General features: G+C 41.5%; 1 protein-coding gene and 1 long non-coding RNA gene across 5 annotated transcripts in view; one reads left to right on the top strand and one right to left on the bottom strand.

The window, feature by feature from the left end:
• Positions 1-2,268: 2,268 nt before the first annotated feature.
• Positions 2,269-21,165, bottom strand: part of LOC308656302 — a 19,887-nt gene continuing 990 nt past the window's right edge. The window contains exons 2-5 of one of the 2 annotated variants that reach the window (XR_014023688.1): positions 10,490-10,592; positions 10,083-10,183; positions 9,318-9,469; positions 2,269-2,851 (exon numbers count right to left, since the gene is read on the bottom strand). This is a non-coding gene — a long non-coding RNA (uncharacterized lncRNA). Of the gene's footprint in view, positions 2,852-9,317; positions 9,470-10,082; positions 10,184-10,489; positions 10,593-12,636; positions 12,721-21,165 lie in introns of those variants that run through there. The other variant, XR_014023689.1, reaches the window with a different exon arrangement.
• Positions 12,798-21,165, top strand: part of DMAP1 (DNA methyltransferase 1 associated protein 1) — a 20,690-nt gene continuing 12,322 nt past the window's right edge. For 2 of the 3 annotated variants that reach the window (XM_081307255.1, XM_081307254.1), the window contains exons 1-7: positions 12,800-13,179; positions 13,698-13,789; positions 14,038-14,233; positions 20,055-20,213; positions 20,305-20,472; positions 20,733-20,918; positions 21,082-21,153. In XM_081307255.1, coding sequence (XP_081163381.1) covers positions 13,075-13,179; positions 13,698-13,789; positions 14,038-14,233; positions 20,055-20,213; positions 20,305-20,472; positions 20,733-20,918; positions 21,082-21,153 — 978 coding nt within the window. In that variant the 5' untranslated portion in view covers positions 12,800-13,074. Of the gene's footprint in view, positions 13,180-13,697; positions 13,790-14,037; positions 14,234-20,054; positions 20,214-20,304; positions 20,473-20,732; positions 20,919-21,081; positions 21,154-21,165 lie in introns of all 3 variants that reach the window. The other variant, XM_081307253.1, reaches the window with a different exon arrangement.

Below are 21,165 nucleotides of genomic sequence, written 5' to 3'. Positions count from 1 at the left end.
TAGTGCTTTCACCAAAAATGGTTCTTGTGTTTTCTCTGCTTCTACATAATCTAATAATGTAGTTTTCCATTTTATTTTATCAATGTGATTAATTAGATTGATGGATTTCCTAATATTGAACTATCCTTAAAGGCATCAAATAAATTCTATATTTAGAGGTTTACTCTTAGATTCTTAATAGTTTTTGTTGCTATTGTGAATAGAATCTTATTTCCCATTTCATTTTCTAGTTGGTTATTGCCGGTATACAGGAAGGCTATTGATTTTTGTACGCTGCTCTTGTATGTGGCCACCTTGCTTATTAGTGCTAATAGTTTGTCAATTGATTTTCTTAGGCTTTTCTAAGTAAGCGATAGTGTCATCTGCAAATAATCACAATTTGCTTCTTCTTATCTAATGTTTATACCTCTTACTGCTTTCCTTCTTGAATGAAAACATCTGGCATCATTTTGAACAGTAGTAGTGATAAAGGTCACTCTTGTTTCTAACTCCAGCTGGAATGCTTCCATGTTTCATCATTAAGTATGACATTTGCCGTAGGTTTTTCCTCATTGTTTTATTTAAACAACATATATCAAATTACAGATTTTTTTCATAGTTTGCTGGAAGTTTTTCTTCCTTTCATATTATTTAATGGGGGTTTAAATTATTAAGATAATTGTATTTTTGCTGGGTGTGGTAGCACATGCCTATAGTCTCTGTGGCTTAGGAGGCTGAGGCAGGAGGATCACAAGTTCAAGGCCAGCTTCAGCAATTTGGCAAGGCCCTAATAAGCAACTTAGCTAGACCCTGTTTCAAACTAAAAAAATAAAATAGGGCTGGGGACGTGACTCACATGTAACTAACCAAAAGAAACAAAATAAAACAAAAAAGATAATCATATTTTCATGTTGATTTCATTAGTATAATAAATTAAATAGATATATATCTTAATGCTGAACCATCCAAACAATGTTAGGATAAAATCTTCTTTAGATTTGATGAATTATTCTTTTAACACACTGCTGGATTTAATGTTAACTTTTTTTCTTTTTTTCCCAGCACTAGGAATTGAATCCAGCGCCTTGAACATGTTAGGTAAGCACTCTATCACTGAGCTACATCCTAACCTTTTGTAAAATTTTATTTTGAGACAGTCTCACTAAGTTGTCCAGGCTGATCTTAGACTCGGCAATTCTCCTGCCTCAGCTTCCTGACTAGCTAGGAGTTTGAGTGTGCCCCATCATACCTGTCTTTTGTTGACATTTATTGAGGATTTTTGCTTCATTGTTCATAAATAGGATCTTATATTTTTCCCATATTGCTGTTATTGTCTGGCTTTGGTTTCAGGAGGCTTGTCAGTTAATACATGTTGGATGCCTTTCCATCTTCTGACTTTCTTAAATAGTTTTTATAAGATGAGAACTCTGTATTCTTCAGAGGCTTTCTATTCTTTATTAGGCTTTGGTATTGACATTGTGCAAAATTTTTCAAAAGTTGAATTGAGGGAATTTTCAACTTCTTACATGCTTTAAAGTTCACTTGAATAAATGAGGAATAATGTATTGCTTGAAGGTCAAATAGAACTAACCTATTTATAATTTTCAGCCTATTACCTTTCAAAATTGTAGCTCATTAATATCACTTCATTTTTTTTTTTTGAGCTGAGATCTTGCTATGTTTGGTCTTGAAAACTTCTGGGCTTGAAGCTAGAGAGAAAATAGGAAAAGAAATTGGGGAAGATCTCATGAAAATCAAAGGAAGATTTGTAGAAGAAAGGGATCAACAGGTGGGAGGCAGGGAAGTCTTGGGAGTGATGTTGGCCAAATTATATTGTTATATTGTGTCCCTGTATGAATGCATAACAACAAATCCCATCATTGTGTACAATGCACAATGCAAGAATGCACCAGGATTGGGGCTGGGGATGTGGCTCAAGTGATAGTGTGCTCGCCTGGCATGTGCACGGCGCTGGGTTCGATCCTCAGCACCACATACAAATAAAGATGTTGTATCCACCGAAAACTAAAAAATAAATATTAAAAAATTCTCTCTCTCTCTCAAAAAAAAAAAATGCACCAGGATCAAAGCATCTCAGATTCAATGAAGTGAGTAAATCCCATGAAAATACATCTCAGTGATATTTCTGGAGGTCCAGTGTTCTAGGCCATTTCACCACGTCCCCTTCTAAGCACAAGTTAATTCATTTTACATTCTGAAAGGTATATGAAAGAAGAATAATACAAATATCATTGATTCTAAAGGATATAAGTTATTTATTGAGATGAAATATATACAATGTAAAATTAACCATTTTAAAGTGAAAAATTCAGTGGCATTTAGTGCATTTATAAGGTTGTCATCATCCCCCCAGTTTTAATATGCCAGTGTATCCCACGATCAATGGCATATCATGGTTTTATTGACAGCATTTAAAAAAAATTATTCACAGTGGAATATCAGTAGTGTACTTTACAACTGAAGACATCTTAGATTAGTTGAAATATAGTATTTGGCTGCCTTCTTGGAATTCTGAGGCAACATACCCCATGTTTGGGTGTCTTATACCTGCACATTTACCTGAAAGATAATTTCAGTTACCTGAAAGGCTGCAGTTTTGAGAGGAAATCCAAGAAAAAAGTCCTCAAGTGGTCTAGGCTGCTATGTAACAGATATGCCAGCTGATTTCCATGACCCACACTCCAATCATGTTTAGGTCACTATTCTGATGGAACATATAGCAAGCCCAAGGGAGCTGGGTGTGATGGCACATACTTGTAATTCCAGAGACTTGGGAGCCTGAGACAGGAGGATCACAAGTTCCAGGCCAGTCTCAGCTATTTAGCAAGGTCTTCAGTAACTTAGGGAGATCCTGTCTCAAAATAAAATAAAATTAATTAAATAAATAAATAAATAAATAAAAAGGACTGGGGTTGTGGCTCAGTGGTAAAGCGTCCCTGGGTTCAATTCCTAATGTGTGTGTGGGAAGTATAGGAAGACTGCAGAAGAAGTCACTAGAATATGTGAAGAAAGCCACGTCGTCTTTAGCAAATTGCTGAACTCCTTTTGAGAAACAACTTCATCTTGCTCCTGGACCCTCACATAGACTAAATGTCGAGGGGACTACCACATGATCTTGAAACTTAACCTGTCTGTCATAACCTGAAAACTATTTGATCTGGCACAAAGTCTCTAGTGTCTTATAGCAATTTGTCATCAAGCAGAAAGGGTACAAATGAGACCAGGACCACGATGTTCTCCTTTCCTGCTTATCCCTCAATCAACCCCTGTGGGCTTAAGTGACAGAGATGGTTCAAATGAACAAAAAGAGCCAAACTCAAATAACTACTTTGAGTATAAACATACAAGTAAGTTGGGGAAAAATGGAGGAAAAAAGGTCTACTGTGCAAACAGTAAGCTTACAAAGTCTGGAGTGGTTATAATATCAGATAAAGTACATGTCAATATAAAGATTATTATCAGGTACAAGACAGGGATGCCCTCTCTCACCACTTCTGTTCAACATAGTCCTCGAAACACTGGCCAGAGCAATTAGACAGACGAAAGAAATTAAAGGCATAAAAATAGGAAAAGAAGAACTTAAATTATCACTATTTGCAGACGATATGATTCTGTACCTAACAGACCCAAAAGGGTCTACAAAGAAACTATTAGAGTTGATAAATGAATTCAGCAAAGTGGCAGGATATAAAATCAACACGCATAAATCAAATGCATTCCTGTATATCAGCGACAAATCCTCTGAAACGGAAATGAGGACAATTACTCCATTCACAATATCCCCCCAAAAAATAAAATACCTGGGAATCAACCTAACAAAAGAGGTGAAAGACCTATACAATGAAAACTACAGAACCCTAAAAAGAGACATAGAAGAAGACCTCAGAAGATGGAAAAATATACCCTGCTCATGGATAGGCAGAACTAACATCATCAAAATGGCGATATTACCAAAAGTTCTCTATAAGTTCAATGCTATCCCAATCAAAATCCCAACAGCATTTCTTGTGGAAATAGATAAAACAATCAGGAAATTCATATGGAATAATAAAAGACCCAGAATAGCAAAAACAGTGCTAAGCAGGAAGTGTGAATCAGGCGGTATAGCGATACCAGACTTCAAACTATACTACAGAGCAATAGTAACAAAAACAGCATGGTACTGGTACCAAAACAGGCGAGTGGACCAATGGTACAGAATAGAAGACACAGTAACCAATCCGCAAAACTACAACTATCTTATATTTGATAAAGGGGCTAAAAGCATGCAATGGAGGAAGGATAGCATCTTCAACAAATGGTGCTGGGAAAACCGGAAATCCATTTGCATCAAAATGAAACTGAATCCCTTTCTCTCGCCATGCACAAAAGTTAACTCAAAATGGATCAAGGAGCTCGATATTAAATCAGAGACACGGCGTCTGATAGAAGAAAAAGTCGGCTATGATCTACATACTGTGGGGTCAGGCCCCAAATTCCTCAATAGGACACCCATAGTGCAAGAGTTAACAACCAGAATCAACAAATGGGACTTACTCAAACTAAAAAGTTTTCTCTCAACAAAAGAAACAATAAGAGAGATAAACAGGGAGCCTACATCCTGGGAACAAATCTTTACCCCACACACTTCAGATAGAGCCCTAATATCCAGAGTATACAAAGAACTCAAAAAATTAGATAATAAGATAACAAATAACCCAATCAACAAATGGGCCAAGGACCTGAACAGACACTTCTCGGAGGAGGACATACAATCAATCAACAAGTACATGAAAAAATGCTCAACATCGCTAGCAGTCAGAGAAATGCAAATCAAAACCACCCTAAGATACCATCTCACTCCAGTAAGATTGGCAGCCATTAAGAAGTCCAACAACAACAAGTGCTGGCGAGGATGCGGGGAAATGGGTACACTTGTTCATTGTTGGTGGGACTGCAAAATGGTGCAGCCAATTTGGAAAGCAGTATGGAGATTTCTTGGAAAGCTGGGAATGGAACCACCATTTGACCCAGCTATTCCCCTTCTCGGTCTATTCCCTAAAGACCTAACAAGAGCATGCTACAGGGACACTGCTATATCGATGTTCATAGCAGCACAATTCACAATAGCAAGATTGTGGAACCAACCTAGAAGCCCTTCAATAGATGAATGGATTTAAAAAATGTGGCATTTATACACAATGGAGTATTACTCTGCAATAAGAAATGACAAAATCATAGAATTTGGAGGGAAATGGATGGCATTAGAGCAGATTATGCTAAGTGAAGCTAGCCAATCCTTAAAAAACAAATGTCAAATGTCTTCTTTGATATAAGGGGAGTAACCAAGGACAGGGTAGAGACGAAGAGCTGGAGAAGAAGAATAACATTAAACAGAGATGATAGGCGGGAGGGAAAGTGAAAGTTAAGGGAAATTGCATGGAATTGGAAGGTGAGCCTCAGGGTTATACACAATTACATATAAGAGGAAAGGAGGAGTAGGAGAAAAATTATATAAGTGGAAGAAACGATTTATAGTAGAGGGGATGGAGAGAGAGAAGGGGAGGGGAGGGGAGGGGAGGGGTGAGGGGACAGTGGAGAATGGGATAGACAGCAGAATACATCAGTCACTAGAAAGGCAATTTGTAAATCAATGGAAATGTAACTGATGTGACACAGCAATCTGTATACGGGGTAAAAATGGGAGTTCATAACCCACTTGAATCAATCTGTGAAATATGGTATATTAAGAACTATGTAATGTTTTGAACAACCAACAATAAAATTAAAAAAAAAAAAAGATTATTATCAGAGATAAATATGGATATTTTGTAATGATACAAAGGTCCATTCACCTGGAAAGCATAACAATTATAAATGTATATTTTCCTAGTAATAGAGCTTCAAAATATGTCGAGCAAAAATGGATAAAATTTTAAAAAGAGGTAGACAATTCTACAATTATAGTTGGAGATTTTAACACCCTTCTTAGCAATCAATGGAATAGTAGGAAAAAAAATAATCAAGACATAAATGATATGAACTACTGTCAATCATATTGACCTAATTGACATTTATAGAACCTCATGCCAAACAATTGCAGGATATGCTTTTTCCCCCCCAAGTACATGTGCTATGTTCACTAATGGACCATATGCTAGGCCATAAAACAAGTTTCAATAAAGTTAAAAGGATTTAAATCATATGGAATAAATTCTCTGACTACAGTGGATTAAATTAGATACCAATAATCATAAGATATCTAGAAAACTCAAATATTTGGAAATTAAGCAACATACTTCCAAATAATCATTGGCCAAAGCAATCATAAGGGAAATTAGAATGATAATAAAATGAAAAATTTGCAAGGTGCAGCTAAAGCAGTGAAATTTACAGCTTTAAATATTTATAAAGAATAAAGAATAAACTCCTTAAATTTTATAATGGAATGCTGACTTGCATCTCCAACTTTACAGTTCAATGGATTGGATAATTTTCAGTTCATGCTGGGCAGTTCCCATTAGGGTTTCATAGTCAGGCGATCAGCTTCTACCAGAGCCCAGTTGTCAGCCAGAAGCTGGTTTTCCAAAGGTGGCAATTGTTTGCAGGTGAGATTAAGGACTTCTTCCAGAACCCTGGGTGTCTGTGCTATGATTCTCTTATTGGGTCAGAAGAAGGCAAATATTATATCTTTGCAACAAAATACTTTCAGCATCATTGGATGTGTTCCATAACCAGGCCCAACTAGGAGCACAGCTTACATTCTAACCTAGACCTCCCATAGAGCTCCTTTGGAGCCAAGTCCCTTTCAAAACTTACCAGTCACTGGATAAAAATGCAGAGCATGAACAAAGGTACTGTACAGCCTCCAAGCCCAAAGATACCCACCAACCTTTGCAACTCTTTCTTCATGGTGGGTGGTACAAGGTGTAGCACCCTCTCTCTTACTTTACTACATATTTATTAAGTTAGTTCGGAAAGCAAAAGCATTCCCTTTAACAAAGAAGTTTATAAGGGAAATCAGACTAGAAGGACTGGCTCATCAAGTGAAAATACAAGATGAACAAGACAGACAAAGTTACCCATTTGTTTGTGGTGGAGAAACAGCAATTTTCTCGAATACTTATCCTATCTAAAGATCATATGTTGTCAGAAGTCAGCACTGCAAAAGTCAGGAATAAAGTTGTCTTTGTTAGGGAGTCAGTAATCAAATTGGAAAGGCTTAAGTTTTCATTATCTGGGATTTAGGACGAGTCAGTATGGCACTTGGTTTTGGGTTCAAGGGCTGGGGAGTACAGGGATTGAACTCAGAGACACTCTACCACTGAACCACATCCCAGCCCTTTTTGTTTTGTTTTTGTTTTTGTTGTAGATAGACACAATACCTTCATTTTATTTATTTATTTATTTATATGTGTGCTGAGGATCAAACCCAGTGCCTCATATGAGCTACAGTCCCAGCCCCCCTTTTTGTTTTTTGAGACAGGGTTTCTCTAAGTTGCTGAGGCTGGCCTTGAATTGTGATCCTCTACCCTCAGCCTCTGAAGGACCTGAGATTACAGGCCTGTACCACCTTACCAGGCAAGAGACTTTTGAATATTTTCAGCTTGGAACAACTATGAATAATACCATTCTGATGTTTTGTTTATGTCTTTGGTGAACATGAGCATTTCTCTTGAGAACTTACCCAGGAGCAGAACTGCTGTGACAGCAGGTTTATGTATATTTAACTTTAGTAAATAATGTCAAATGATGTTCCTATGTGGTCATAATAGTTTAATTTCCATCACTAATATAGAGGAGTTATGCTGCACCATATCTTCACCAAAATTTGGTATTGTCAGTTTTTTTTTTTAACTTTAGCCATACTTTCGGGGAAAATGCAAACTACCAATATTGAAATGAAGAGGAACTAGGACAATAAATATTAAAGAAATTGAAGTGACAAAGACTCTCTTCATCTAAAAAACCAAAACAAAAAAAAAAAAGGGGTCTGAGGTCATTTCTAAGTACTACAATACTATGAGTTTATGTGTGTGTGTGTGTGTGTGTATGTGTATATTATTACACATAGTTCAGAAAAAGCATAAAGATTCCCAACTCATTGTAGGAGAATAGCATAATTTTTTTGGTGGGGGGGTTACTGGGGATTGAACCCAGGGGTACTTTATCATTCAGCTACATCCCTAGTTATTTTTATTTTTTGAGACAAGGTCTTTCTAATTTGTTTAGGCTAACCTTAAAGTTGTGATCCTCCTGTCTCAGCCTCCTAAGTCATGGAATTATAGTTGGGGGAAAATGCAAACTACCAATATTGAAATGAAGAGGAACTAGGACAATAAATATTAAAGAAATTGAAGTGACAAAGACTCTCTTCATCTAAAAAACCAAAACAAAAAAAGTTTTGGTTTTTTAGATGAAGAGAGTGTACCACTGTGCTTGGCTAAATAGCATAATCTTGAATCTAAAATTAGATAAAAATAGTTATAAGTAAATAAAAGTATAAGTCCATTTCACTTATGAATAGGTTATTTAAAAATTCTAAATAAAATATTAGCTACCTGAAGCCAAGATGCATTGTGATCAGATGGATTTCATTCTGTGAATGTAACATCAGAAAATCTGTCAACTCACTTCATTAATAGACTAAAGGAGATAATTCATATGACTATATCAATTAATAAAAAATTTTGCTAGCTTATCACCTATTTATGACTAGAGGATAAACAATTATTAGAAAACTGAGAGTTGATTGTGGTAGCATACACCTGTAATCCCAGAAGCTTTGGAGGCCCAGGCAGGAGGATCACAAGTTTGAGGTCAGCTCTGGCAATGTAGTGAGACCCTATCTTGAAATAAAGAAATAAAAAGGGCTGGGTGTGGTGGTACACGCCTATAATCCTAGCAGCTCAGGAGGCTGAGGCAGGAGGATCTGAGTTCAAAGCCAGCCTCAGCAATGGTGAGGAGCTAAGCAACTCAGTGAGACCCTTTCTCTAAATAAAATACAAAATAGGGCTTGGGGATGTGGTTCAGTGGCCAAGTGTCCCTGAGTTCAATCGCTGGCATGCATAAATAAATAAATAAATAAATAAATAAATAAATAAATAAAATAAAAGGACTGGCGATGTGACTCAGTGGTAGAGTGTCCCTGGGTTCAATTTCCAGTCAAAAAGGAAAGATGCAGGAAAAAAAAAAAGCAAAAAGAAAGATAAACTTTAAGTACACTCCCTTTAAAATCAAGAATAAGACAAGGATGCCCACTACCACAGCTGCTGTTTGACCTATTTCTGTGACCCTGGCCAATGCTAAAAGAAGAAGAAATAAGTGTTTAGGCTTACTTTATTATTTGCAGATGACATGATGGAATCCACCTTGCCTTAGTCGTTTCCCAAATGTCTCCCAGAGAGTCCTGGTCTCCTCACTGCAGCCCAGTCCATGCTCCACAGCCCTGCGGGGTCTGTCTTCCTTCTCTCTTTTCCTTCCTTCTTTCCTTTTATTATAAAAGAAATACATATTCATTATAAGACGTATAGAAAATACCTATAGGCAAAAGGGAGAATATATAAATTGCCTAAATAGAAACTACCCATGGTATAATTTTGGCTTCTCTTTTCCGATTTTTTTTCTCTACATAGACACACTTATAAAAGGGAGAGAACATAAACTCTCTGAAGGCAGCAATGAAGTTCGCCTTCTTTACTGCTACATATCCAAGGCCTAGTATAGTGCCTGGTATATGAGAGTATATATGTAAATGGCATACAATAAGTACCAAACAAATATTTGTTGAATGAATTTATGAACAAAAATGAAAACACATTTCTACCAACAGCATATGATAATGTCTATTTCATCTATATCTTGGACAAGAATGGGTATTGCAGTTATTTAAAAGTTTTACCTATCTGATAGACAACAAAATAGTACCCCTTTGTGGTTTTAAAATCTTAATTTCTTTGATTACTAGTGAGGCTGAACACTTACCCATATGTTCATTAGCTATTGTACTATTTCTACAACTTCCTCTAATGCTCTTGGCGCATTTAAAAAATTGGAACATTTGTCCTTATCTTATTAGTGTGGAAATGTGCTCTATTACTAACCTGATAAAGTTCAAATCAGATCTCCATTACTCCATGTATGACTGCCTCCCTTTCCCCATAGTGTCTTTCTGAGGAGCTTCTCCGAATAGGGCACACTTTCACTTAAAAAACAAAAAACAAAATTCTTTTTAAACTTTATTTTATTTACATATTTTTTTATGTGGTGCTGAGGATGGAATCCAGTGCCTCACATGTGCTAGGCAAGTGCTCTGCCACCGAGCCACAACCCCAGCCCACACACTTTCCATTTTTCAAATGAAGAAACAAGCTCTGAGAAATAGTTCAGGTTCAGAAGATGAGACCCAGTGCCATCCTTAAGGAGCTTGTAGTCTTGGTGAAGAGAAGGGAGGCTGCCATATGGTCCTTACAGTAAAACTTAACTCCCTGCCATGGCCCAAAATGCCTACCTCTGATCTCAGCTCTTCCTGTGCTCCTCCTTCTCTCGAAAGACGCACTATATTGGGTGTTAGTCAGGTTTCCATTGATGTGACAAAATCCTGAGATAAACAACTTAAAGGAGGAAAAGTTCATTTTGAATCACAGTTTCAGCCCCTGGTTGATTTGCCTTATTGATTTTGAGCCTGTGGTAGAACATTGTGGTAGGAATGGGTGATGGAGGAGGCCTTTTATCTCATGACAACAGAAAGCAGAGAGGAGGAGCAGGGAGAGACAGGGTGCGGAAGGGGGCTAGGATCCAAATATTCCCTTCAAGGGCACGTTCCCAATGACCTAATTTCCTTCCAGTAGGTCCCACCTCCTGAAGTTTCTATCACCTTCCAATAAGGCTAGGGACAAAGACTTTACCATATGGGCCTTTGTGGGGACATTTAAGATCCAAACCATAACACCTTCTTTATCTATTTCCCTTAAAAAAATAGGGCACCTTCTGTTTTAGGAAATTTGCACTTGCTTTTCTTCCTGCCTGAAACATTCCTTCTCCAGATATCATGGCTATTTCTATTGTTTCAATCCTAGTTCAGATTTTTGACTCCCTGGAGAAACATTCCCTGACCACACTATTCCATGCTATTACTCTTTTATTTCCTTCACAGCTCTTGTCACGATCAAAAGTTACATAATGGATTTTATTGTTTATATGCCCAGTGTTTCTCTTTGCCCACAAAATAAAACCTCCACAGGAAATATTTCTATCTCATTCACCTATTGCATCCCCAAGTCCAAGAAATGTGCCTGGCACACATACTAATTTACATATTAGCATCACTGTCTTACATAATTAATTAAACAAATACTGACACAATTAATTAACTATTAGTAAGGTCAAGTGCTTAAAGCAGAGGCACAGGTCTCATTCCCAGTGCTTTACTTCTGGCTCCAAGGACCATTCTTTTACCCTGAGGGCAATTTTTGCTGCAAGACCTAGGTTCCCCCCAGAAACTGAAATTCAGTAGATCCAGCCAGGAATCAGTCAACAGGACAAGGTTTGTACTTCCAGGCATAGTTCTCCAGAGTTTGGGGCTTGGGCTGCAGTGGTTGTATCCCCTTCTCCTGTTCAGATGATAGGATGCAACATTTATATCTAACTTGTATAGATTCTCTAGTACTTGTGGGGATCTTTGGCAGGTCTTAGCTTATGGTCTGTCCTTAGTCATCCTCAATGCCTTAACAAGCCCCAATTTATGCCCCACACTAATTGCCCATGTATCCTCCATGTTGGCAGGTGATTTGCAGAGGCTGAAGCTGGGAGCTGCTTCCTCTGTCACTTCTGCTCTTCCTCAGGACCTCCTGTTTCTTTCTCCAGGGATGTCAGCAGATTTCTTCCAGTAGCTCCCTACTTGAAGCTACGTTTTGAGCCTCTTTGAAACTCAAAATAGTACAGCTAGCTCCCGGACTGGGGAAGTTCCAGGAATCTGGGTTCAAGAAAAGCCTCAGAGGCCCCAAATTCAAAGCCAATTCCATCATAGGAGGTGCAAGAAAAGGTCCAGACTCCATCTTGGTAGCCACCCAGGGTTGCTTGGCCTGTCTAGTTTATCTCTTCGATGCCAAATTTAACACAGGTACACGTTAATATTTAATAAACAAAGGTAATTACTATCACTAATTCATTTAATTAAAAATGTCCCAGGCACTGAGCTGATGTTTTACATGGATTATTAGTATTTCACTTAGGCGGGTATTACTACAATTTTCATTTTGTAAATTAAGAAACAGGTTAAACCAGGCGCAGTAGCGAACGCCTGTAATCCCAGTGGCTGGGAGGCTGAGGCAGGAGGATAGCGAGTTCAAAGCCAATTTCAGCAATGGCGAGGGGCTAAGCAACTCAGTGAAACCCTGCCTCTAAATAAAATACAAAATAGGGCTGGAGATGTGGCTCAGTGGTCGAGTGCCCTTGAGTTCAATCCCTGGTTACCGCCCCCCGCCCCCCCCCCAAAAAAAAAAGGAAAAATAGAAAAGAAAAAAAAAAGGAAACAGGTTAAGATAAATTGACTTCCTAATGTCACAAGGCTGTGAGCTTTTCTTTTTCTTTTTTTCCCACTCCCCGAGATGCAATGGAGCAACACAGAAGGCAAACGCCAGAAAGCAGGCGGCGTACCATTTTGAGTGGGGTCGCGGGAGGACAGGCCTGTGATAAACTCCGCGCGGTTAGTAGCTTTCACACTGGATTGCTAGCCGGCTCTGTTTCCTCCAAGCACAGACCGGAAGTGTTTCTGTCGGCTGTGTTTCAAAAGTGCACAACCGGAAGTTTCTGCCTTAGGTTTTGCGGTGTTAGGGGAGCGGCGCAGGGAAACGCAGCTGGCAGATCCAGGTGTGGAGGAGCAGGGTGAGGAACAAGGAGGTGAATGAGGCTGTTACGGACACCCAAGCAACGGGACATACGCAGAACCCCGACCTGACTGGGACCGCTTTCCTTGCCGCCCTCCTCTTCACCCCGCCCCCACTCGGGTCAGGTGGACCCGCCCCCTGGCCTGAACGTGGTCTTTCAGGCACTGACCCTTGACGTAGGGGGTGCTCCCCCAATCTCTCAGGCGTGATGGCTACGGGCGCGGATGTACGGGATATTCTAGAACTCGGGGGTCCAGAGGGTGATGCAGCCTCCGGGACCATCAGCAAGAAAGACATTATCAACCCGGACAAGGTAACAGGTGTATCAGAAAGCAAGGATGTAATGAGGAGTGAGGGGGTGACGACGGGAGAGGTGGTGGAGTGGTACACTTCTAGTGAGATGCACGATAGAAAGGTGTGACATTATGGTACAGAGAAAGTATCATCCTCCGTAAAATGGATGATGGAGAGGTGGGACACTGGGAGTGGAGGGGACCGAGAGAGTGGGGCACCTCCAAGAGATGAGAGGACAAAAGAGAGAAAATTATTGGGGGTGGAGACCAAGATGTTGTGTTATTAGTCTGAGAAATGGGGAGAGGATCTTCAATTTTCACATATCAAGGCTCTATTAGATGAGGGAGGAAAGGGGAATGATCTGCTCAGACTGGGTATACTCCAGAAAGTGGATTTCTGTGCCTTTAAAGTGTGTCATCATAATGTTAGTATATATGTAACTGTTCTTGTGATGGTATGTTCAGGAATTGTGCTGAGCTAAAGAATTTTAGGGAAAGGAGGTCTAGGTTGTGGTTCCTTCCTTGTTTTCTTCTTCAGAAAAAGTCCAAGAAGTCCTCTGAGACACTAACCTTCAAGAGGCCTGAGGGCATGCACCGGGAAGTTTATGCCCTGCTCTACTCTGATAAGAAGCAAGTATTTGGAATCCCAAATTCCCATTCTCTGGCCCCTAACCTAACCACCATGTCCCTGACTCCTGGTTTTTTTCTTCCAGTTCTCTCCTTACCTTCCCTCTTCAGCCAGGGCTCCTGCTTGCTGAGCAGGATGTGAGAGGACCTCAGATGTCTTGTTTTAGGACATGACTTCCTTGCTCAAGGGTAAATCAGCTCCTAGAGCCCTTCTGATTCTAACCTTACACCTCCCTAAATCCTACTGCCAGGGATGCACCCCCACTGTTACCCAGTGACACTGGTCAGGGCTACCGCACAGTGAAAGCCAAGTTGGGCTCCAAGAAGGTACGACCCTGGAAGTGGATGCCATTCACTAACCCAGCCCGAAAGGATGGAGCTATGTTTTTCCACTGGCGACGGGCAGCAGAGGAAGGCAAGGACTACCCTTTCGCCAGGTTCAATAAGGTGAGCTACACCATTTAGACATAGGCCGATGCTGCCCACCTACTCTGAGCCATATGTATGAGCTCTCTTGTCTCCTAGATGTATGCTTGGGTCCAGCCATGGTTACCCACTCAGTCCTCATGTCAAATAAATGCTAAATGGGATTCTATAGGTCTTTTCTGCCCATGAGATCCTATCCTTCCCTGAAACAACTTTGGTTCTTGGTGACTTCTCTTAGCCTTTCAAATCCTTCTGTTTCTCAGAGCTGTAGCCTACATGTTTTTTCACTCTGTGTTTTCTTTCTAGTGTGTCTATAGATGTCACTTACTGATGGATCTTTCAGAATGCCCCATAGGTACATCACATCAAATTGGTACCCCTGAGCAAAACTCATTCCATTTTCTGCCCCCAAATCCGTTGTTCCCCATCTCACTGAATGGCACTAGTATCCACCCACTTGGGAACCATACTTGACAGCCTTCTCCCTTAGGTCTCAACAGCAGGACAAAGAGATAGCAGGAGAAGGCAGTTAACAATCATCTAAGGAAATAAAATAAGTTGGATTCTTTTAGAATTCAACTTATTTTATATCACATCAATAAAATGAAACCAGGATATAAATGAATATGAAATGAGATGAAGAATGAACATCTAGGTGTAGGGGAGGCCTACTTTTAGATAGGGTGGTCATGGAGGGCCTCTCTGAGAAGGTGACATTTGAACTAGACTGTTGTGATACATCATCGAGTCCTGCTGATTGTTTCCACAGTAAATCATATTTCTGCCTATATTCTCCATCCTCTCTGCCAGCACTCTAATCCAAATTGAATTATCTCTGGTTTGAATAATTAAGATTCAGCCAGAGCAGGACCTTACCCAGACTTACCCAGCCAGTAAGAGGTAGAGCTAGACTAGATTGGAATTCCTGTCCAAGACTTAGCCACTGTACAATGAGGCCTCACAGGTGTTCTTACTTGGAACACCCTTTCCTCTCAGTCCAGTATATCCAACTGTACTTGGACACCTTTCTCTGGATGGCTCACAGATTTCTCAGACTGAGCATGGCCACATGTGAATCCATCACTCCCCACATCCCAAACCAGGTTTTCCTCCATTTCATCATCATCCCTAAGCCAGTGAAGGAGAGACAGGAGATATAAGGATGGGGAGGAACAGCCATAAGGCAAGGCCTCTGATAGAGTGGGAGGGAGGTGGGATGAGACAGGTTGAGGTGAAGACAAAATAATGTTCACTTTGTATTTAGTAACTACTGCACCATGCAAAGTTGAGGTCTAACAATTGAGGGCACAAAAATGCAGTGGCATAAGCCCGTAATCCCAACGGCTCCGGGAGGCTGCGACAGGAGAATCAAGAGTTTAAGGCCAGTCTCAGCAATGGTAAGGCACTAAATCAACTCAGTGAGACCCTGTCTCTAAATAAAATACAAAATAGGGCTGGGGATGTGGCTCAGTGGTCAAGAGCTCCTGAGTTCAGTCCCTGGTACCAAACAAACAAACAAAAAACCCTCATATTGTTAGGATGGTGGGGGTAGGGGTAGAGGCAATCACAATCTGGTGGGATACATGCAATATTGGGAGGGCCTGATGATCATGGAAGTTTTCTGGAGTTGTTAAAGAGTCTGAGTTTTCATGAAGGATGTCACCAGGTGGTATTAGGAAAGGCATGCAATAATTTTTGGGGGCAAAGGGAATAGCATGAGCAAAACCATAAAAGATTAATTAAAAAAATTGTCGATGGTCTTTATTGATTTATTTGTTTATATACAGTGTTGAGAATTGAACTCAGTGCCTCACACATGCGAGTCAAGCACTCTACCACTGAGCCACAACCCCAGCCCCATAAAATGATAATTTTAAAGGGTCATGTGTATGGGATACTGTGGGCATTTCCATGCTGATGAATCCTAAAACCCAAGGTGGGCATTTTGGGAGATGCCAAAAACCCAAGGTGGGGCATGGTGGGAGATGCCACCCAAGCAGTGAATAGCATCCAGGTCAGTAAGGCCTTGGCATCCAGGCTCAAGAATTTGGTTTTGCTCTGGTGTCATTGGGTAAACATGGACAGATTTTAAGCAGAACAGTGTCAAGATCAGATTTGAGTTTTGGGTGACTACAGGGCCAGAGAATGAAGCCAGAGTTAAATGAATTAATGATCTTCTCCAGTAATCCTTCTTACCATGGATCCCATCTCACTCAATGGCTCCCTATCTACTCCCTTGCTTAGGCCAGAAACCTGGGTGGCATCTCCCTGGCCATACACGCTCAAGCCCTGTGGTTTCTATCTCCTGAAGCCTCTTGATCTGTGCCCTTCTCACTGCTTTCCTGAAGCAGCTCAGGCCTTTCTACCTCCCACCTGCATTACAGCTGGTCCCTAGACTCTTGTTTATCCTCTCTGTCCTCACTGCTGCTTGGATGATCTTTGATAGAAGAACTGTGACCTTTTGTTTTCCTTAAAACTAACTCTGCTGGTTCCTATCACCTTCAGGACAATTTTAGACTCTGTAGCAGGGCTTGTAGTTGGCTTCTGCTAATTTGCCAGGCTCTTTTTGCATCTCTCCATTTCAGCATTTGTTTCCCAACATATTCTCTCTGTCAGGCCTATGCACATTATGCTGTTTTTCTCTGTATTGCCTACTCTACTTAGGATTCTTTTCCCATTTCCTCTTACTAGTTCACTTCTTTTTAACTTTTTTTTCGGGGGGTGGTACTAGTGATTGAGCCCAGCAGCACTCAGCCGTTGAGCTACATCTTCATCCTTTTTTTTTTTTAGATAAATATCCCAGCCGTGTGTGTGTGTGTGTGTGTGTGTGTGTGTGTGTGTGTATGTATGTATTTATTTATATATTTATTTTTATGTGGTGCTGAGAATTGAACCCAGGGCCTCACATCTGCAAGGCAAGAGCTCTACCACTGAGCTATAGCCCCAGCCCAATCCCCAGCCCTTTTTATTTTTTATTTTAAGACAAGGTTTTACTAAGATGCCAAGGCTATCCTCAAACTGGTGATCCTCCTGCCTTAGCCTCCCAAGTCATTGGGATTATAGGCATGTGCCACTAAGCTCAGCTCTAATTAACATCTTTTTTTTTTTTTTCTTACAGTACTGGGGATTATACCCAGGGGAACAACCACTGAACCACATTCCCAGTACCCCCAACTTTTTAAAAAAATTTCAAGGCAGGGTCTTGCTAAGTTGCCCAAGCTGACCTTGCATTTGCAGTCCTCCTGCCTCAGCCTCCTGAATTGCTGATATGAACAGGTGTGCACCATTATTCCTGGCACACTTTTACTTAACCTTAAACGAGCCCTAATTTATCTCTTCTCTGTCCAACTCTTGTCCCCATGCTGGACCCAGTGTCCCTTATTAGCACAGTAGGCATTCCTTTGTCATCAGATTCATCACTACTAAAATAATAATTTTTTTTCAGCTGAACTCTGAGAGGTGAAGACCACTTCACCTCATATTCTTATTTAACACTATGTTTCTGACATAGGTGAGATAGGCCCATGATATTTGTTGAATGAGTAGATAAATGGTATACCTTACTTGACTGTGAGTGCCTCAAGAACAGGATTGGCTATACTGTTACTATGTTTTTAGGCTTTTTAAATCAAATGCACAGAAGGGATATCTAACCAAGCCTGGGAAACCAGAGAGACTCCAGAGAAGATAATGCCTGAAGGAGATTAAAAGGATGAAAATGTTACAGGCAGAAGAAATGTGGACGTGAAAAGGCATAGCAGCCAATAACAAAGGCAGAGGGGAAGGATCTGCTGTGTTCCAGAAACTGCTGGTCATTTGGCTGGAACTTAGGGTCTGTAAAGGACAGGTCATTCACTCATGTGTTCATTGATTGATTCAGTAGATATTCACTGGTACCTAATGGTGGAAATTAAATAATCCTTGCTCTTGAGGGTTTTGTAAATTATCTAGAAGACACTTTCTTTTTTACTATAAGCACCTCAGTTTTGCTGAGGCTAGTTTTGGACTTGTAATCCTCTTGCCTCAGTCTCCCAAGCTCTTGGGATTATAGGTGTGTTGCCACTGTGCCTAGCCCTTTTTTATCTTTATTTTTTGGTACCAGGGATTTATCCAGGGGTGCTTAATTACTGAGCCACATCCTCAACCCTTTTTTATTTTTTTGAGGTGGGATTGAACTCAGGAGCAGTCAACCACTGAGCCACATCCCCAGTCCTGTTTTGTGTTTTATTTAGAGACAGGGTCTCACTGAGTTGCTCAGCACTTCACTTTTGTTGAGGCTGACTTTGAACTTGTGATCTCCCAGCCTCAGTCTTCTGAGCTGCTGGGATTATAGGCATGTGCCACTACATCCAGCCCTTTTTTGTTTTTGAGACAGGGTTTCACTGAGATGCTTAGGACCTTGCTAAGTTGCTGAGGCTGGCTTTGAACTTGTGATCCTCCTGCCTCAGCCTCCCCAGCCACTGGGATTACAGGCATGTGCCACTAGGATTACAGGCATGTGCCACTGTGCTCAGCTGAAGGCACTTTATTTTGAAGGTGGGAGGCTTAGTGGGTAATGTGGTAAGATCCATTGTTCTAGAACCATGCATCTCAAATTATCTGTGGTGAAGGACATATTTCTGTTTTATTTTCAATCCATCAAAGACTGATAAAGATAACAAAATAATAAAAAAAGATAATACAAGTTTCTTCATATTAAATTAACTAGCACAGTTAGGTTTCCGTGTTTCTGCTCAGTTGCTATTTTCACCGTAGACTAGAGAGGATTATACTGCCCTTTCAGTAGCACTGTTCACAAAAGTCAATTTTGACTGCAGAGGGAGAGTTGATTGGCAGAAGTTTGAACGGAGATAAAGAAAGACCAATGGAAAGCTATTTTTCTGAGCCAGGCAAGTGATGGTGCTGGCCTGTCCCAGGATGTGGCAGTGGAGATAGAGAGGGATTTTGGAGGCAAAGCCACAGATTTATTAAGAGGTAGAAATTTAAAGATGCCGGCCAGGTTTCTGGCTTGGGCAACTGGATTGGATGAGGGTGACACTGACTTAGGCCTGGATTAGTGATGTCAGTTTGAGAGAGGGTGATGAGTTAGTACTGAGCATATTAAGTTGAATCCAGAGGAACAGCATGAGACCTCCAATAGGAAGTGTCCCAGAGGCAATTGGAGACAACTGTGGTGTTAATTAAGCAAAAGAAAAACTTCCCCAGTCCAGTCTAGCATTGAGTCAGTCCTTGGGTCTCTGACTGAGAAACTCGGCTTGTGCTGGTACTATTTGTCTCTAGAGGAGACATGAGGAGTGGGGTGTGGGATAGTGGACCAAGGGGCAGTGGCAGAGTTGTATATATTGGGACTAGGTTCAGGCTCTGTCTGTAGATGCTTGACTTTGGAGAACTCAGGGGAGCGGCAGATCCCACTATCACCACTTGGTGGCAATAGTGCTTCAGACAAAGTTGCATGGCCATTTCTCAGTCTGATGGGTGTATTTAGCCATCTGCCTGGCTCCAGAGTTGACCTTTGGACTCCATGGAAGTGCTTACAAGTGGTCCCCTCACCTTTACTATGGGGGCAGGAGCAGTATCCTGTTACCAGGCTCTGAAGCTGAAGACGGTGAAGTTGCTTTTAGAGTATATCAACAGGCCACAGCCCAGAGGTTGCTATGGTTCTAGTCAAGCAGATAGGTGCGTTCCTCACTCTAGGCTGGCCTCTGCCAGGGGCACAGACAGAGGATTTGCCCTGGTCCCCCTCAGAGACTATCAGTAAACAGGAAGGGCTCTGATGAGGGGCTGGAGCCTACTGGATACGACCTGATGTGGGTATTCTTCCACTGTCCCTCTGTGTCAGTAGACTGTGCAGGTGCCTGTGTATTCAGAGCAGGAGTACCAGCTCTATCTCCATGATGATGCTTGGACTAAGGCAGAAACTGACCACCTCTTTGACCTAAGTCGCCGTTTTGACCTGCGTTTTGTAGTTATCCACGACCGGTATGACCACCAGCAGTTCAAGGTGAGTTGGTATATGCATGTGCTTGTGTGCCCACCCCTAGGCCTACCCTTCCTTCATGCTCAGTTATCCCCCTGTGTATCCTGGTTTTCAGAAACGTTCTGTGGAGGACCTGAAGGAGCGGTACTACCACATCTGTGCTAAGCTTGCCAATGTACGGGCTGTGCCAGGCACAGACCTCAAGATACCAGTATTTGATGCTGGGCATGAACGACGGCGGAAGGAGCAGCTGGAGCGTCTCTACAACCGGACCCCAGAGCAGGTCAGCTGTGAGCCCCACTGCCTTTCCTCTAAGCCCTACACCCCTTGCTCATTGCCTCCATCCTGTAAACTCTTTTATCACCCTCACCCCCAGTTTTCCACCTCCAGCCCATTCCTGCTGCTTCCTGGACATCCCCATGCTCTCCTTCACTTCCATCTAGTCCCTTCCCTCTGAGATAATCCGGCACCCTTTGCCTCCCTGTCCACTCATTCTCCAGATTGCCCTCACACGCTTTTCAGCATCTCTTCTCCCTTTTCTAGGTGGCAGAGGAGGAGTATCTGCTACAGGAGCTGCGCAAGATTGAGGCCCGGAAGAAGGAACGGGAGAAACGCAGCCAAGACCTACAGAAGCTGATCACAGCAGCTGACACCACTGCAGAACAGCGGCGCACTGAACGCAAGGCCCCCAAGAAGAAGCTACCCCAGAAAAAGGAGGCCGAGAAGCCGGTGTGGAGCCTGAACCAGCCCAGCTTGGGGTGGAGGGGTCCTGCGCCAAGTGGCCCCACTCAAGTGGGGAGCTCTGAGAGCACGCAGAGCTGGCGGGGTGCTGGGACTGACTCTGGGCTCATTCCCCCCCGTGACACCTTGGTCTTCATAACTCCTTCCCCAGGCTGTTCCTGAGACTGCAGGGATCAAGTTTCCAGACTTCAAGTCTGCAGGGGTCACACTGCGAAGCCAGAGGGTATGTGAGTTA

This window comes from Spermophilus citellus (assembly GCF_964194105.1).
Source record: "Spermophilus citellus genome assembly, chromosome: 9".
Taxonomy (NCBI): domain Eukaryota; kingdom Metazoa; phylum Chordata; class Mammalia; order Rodentia; family Sciuridae; genus Spermophilus; species Spermophilus citellus.
Note: the sequence above shows the minus strand (reverse complement) of the source record. Positions and strands in the feature narration are given on the sequence as shown.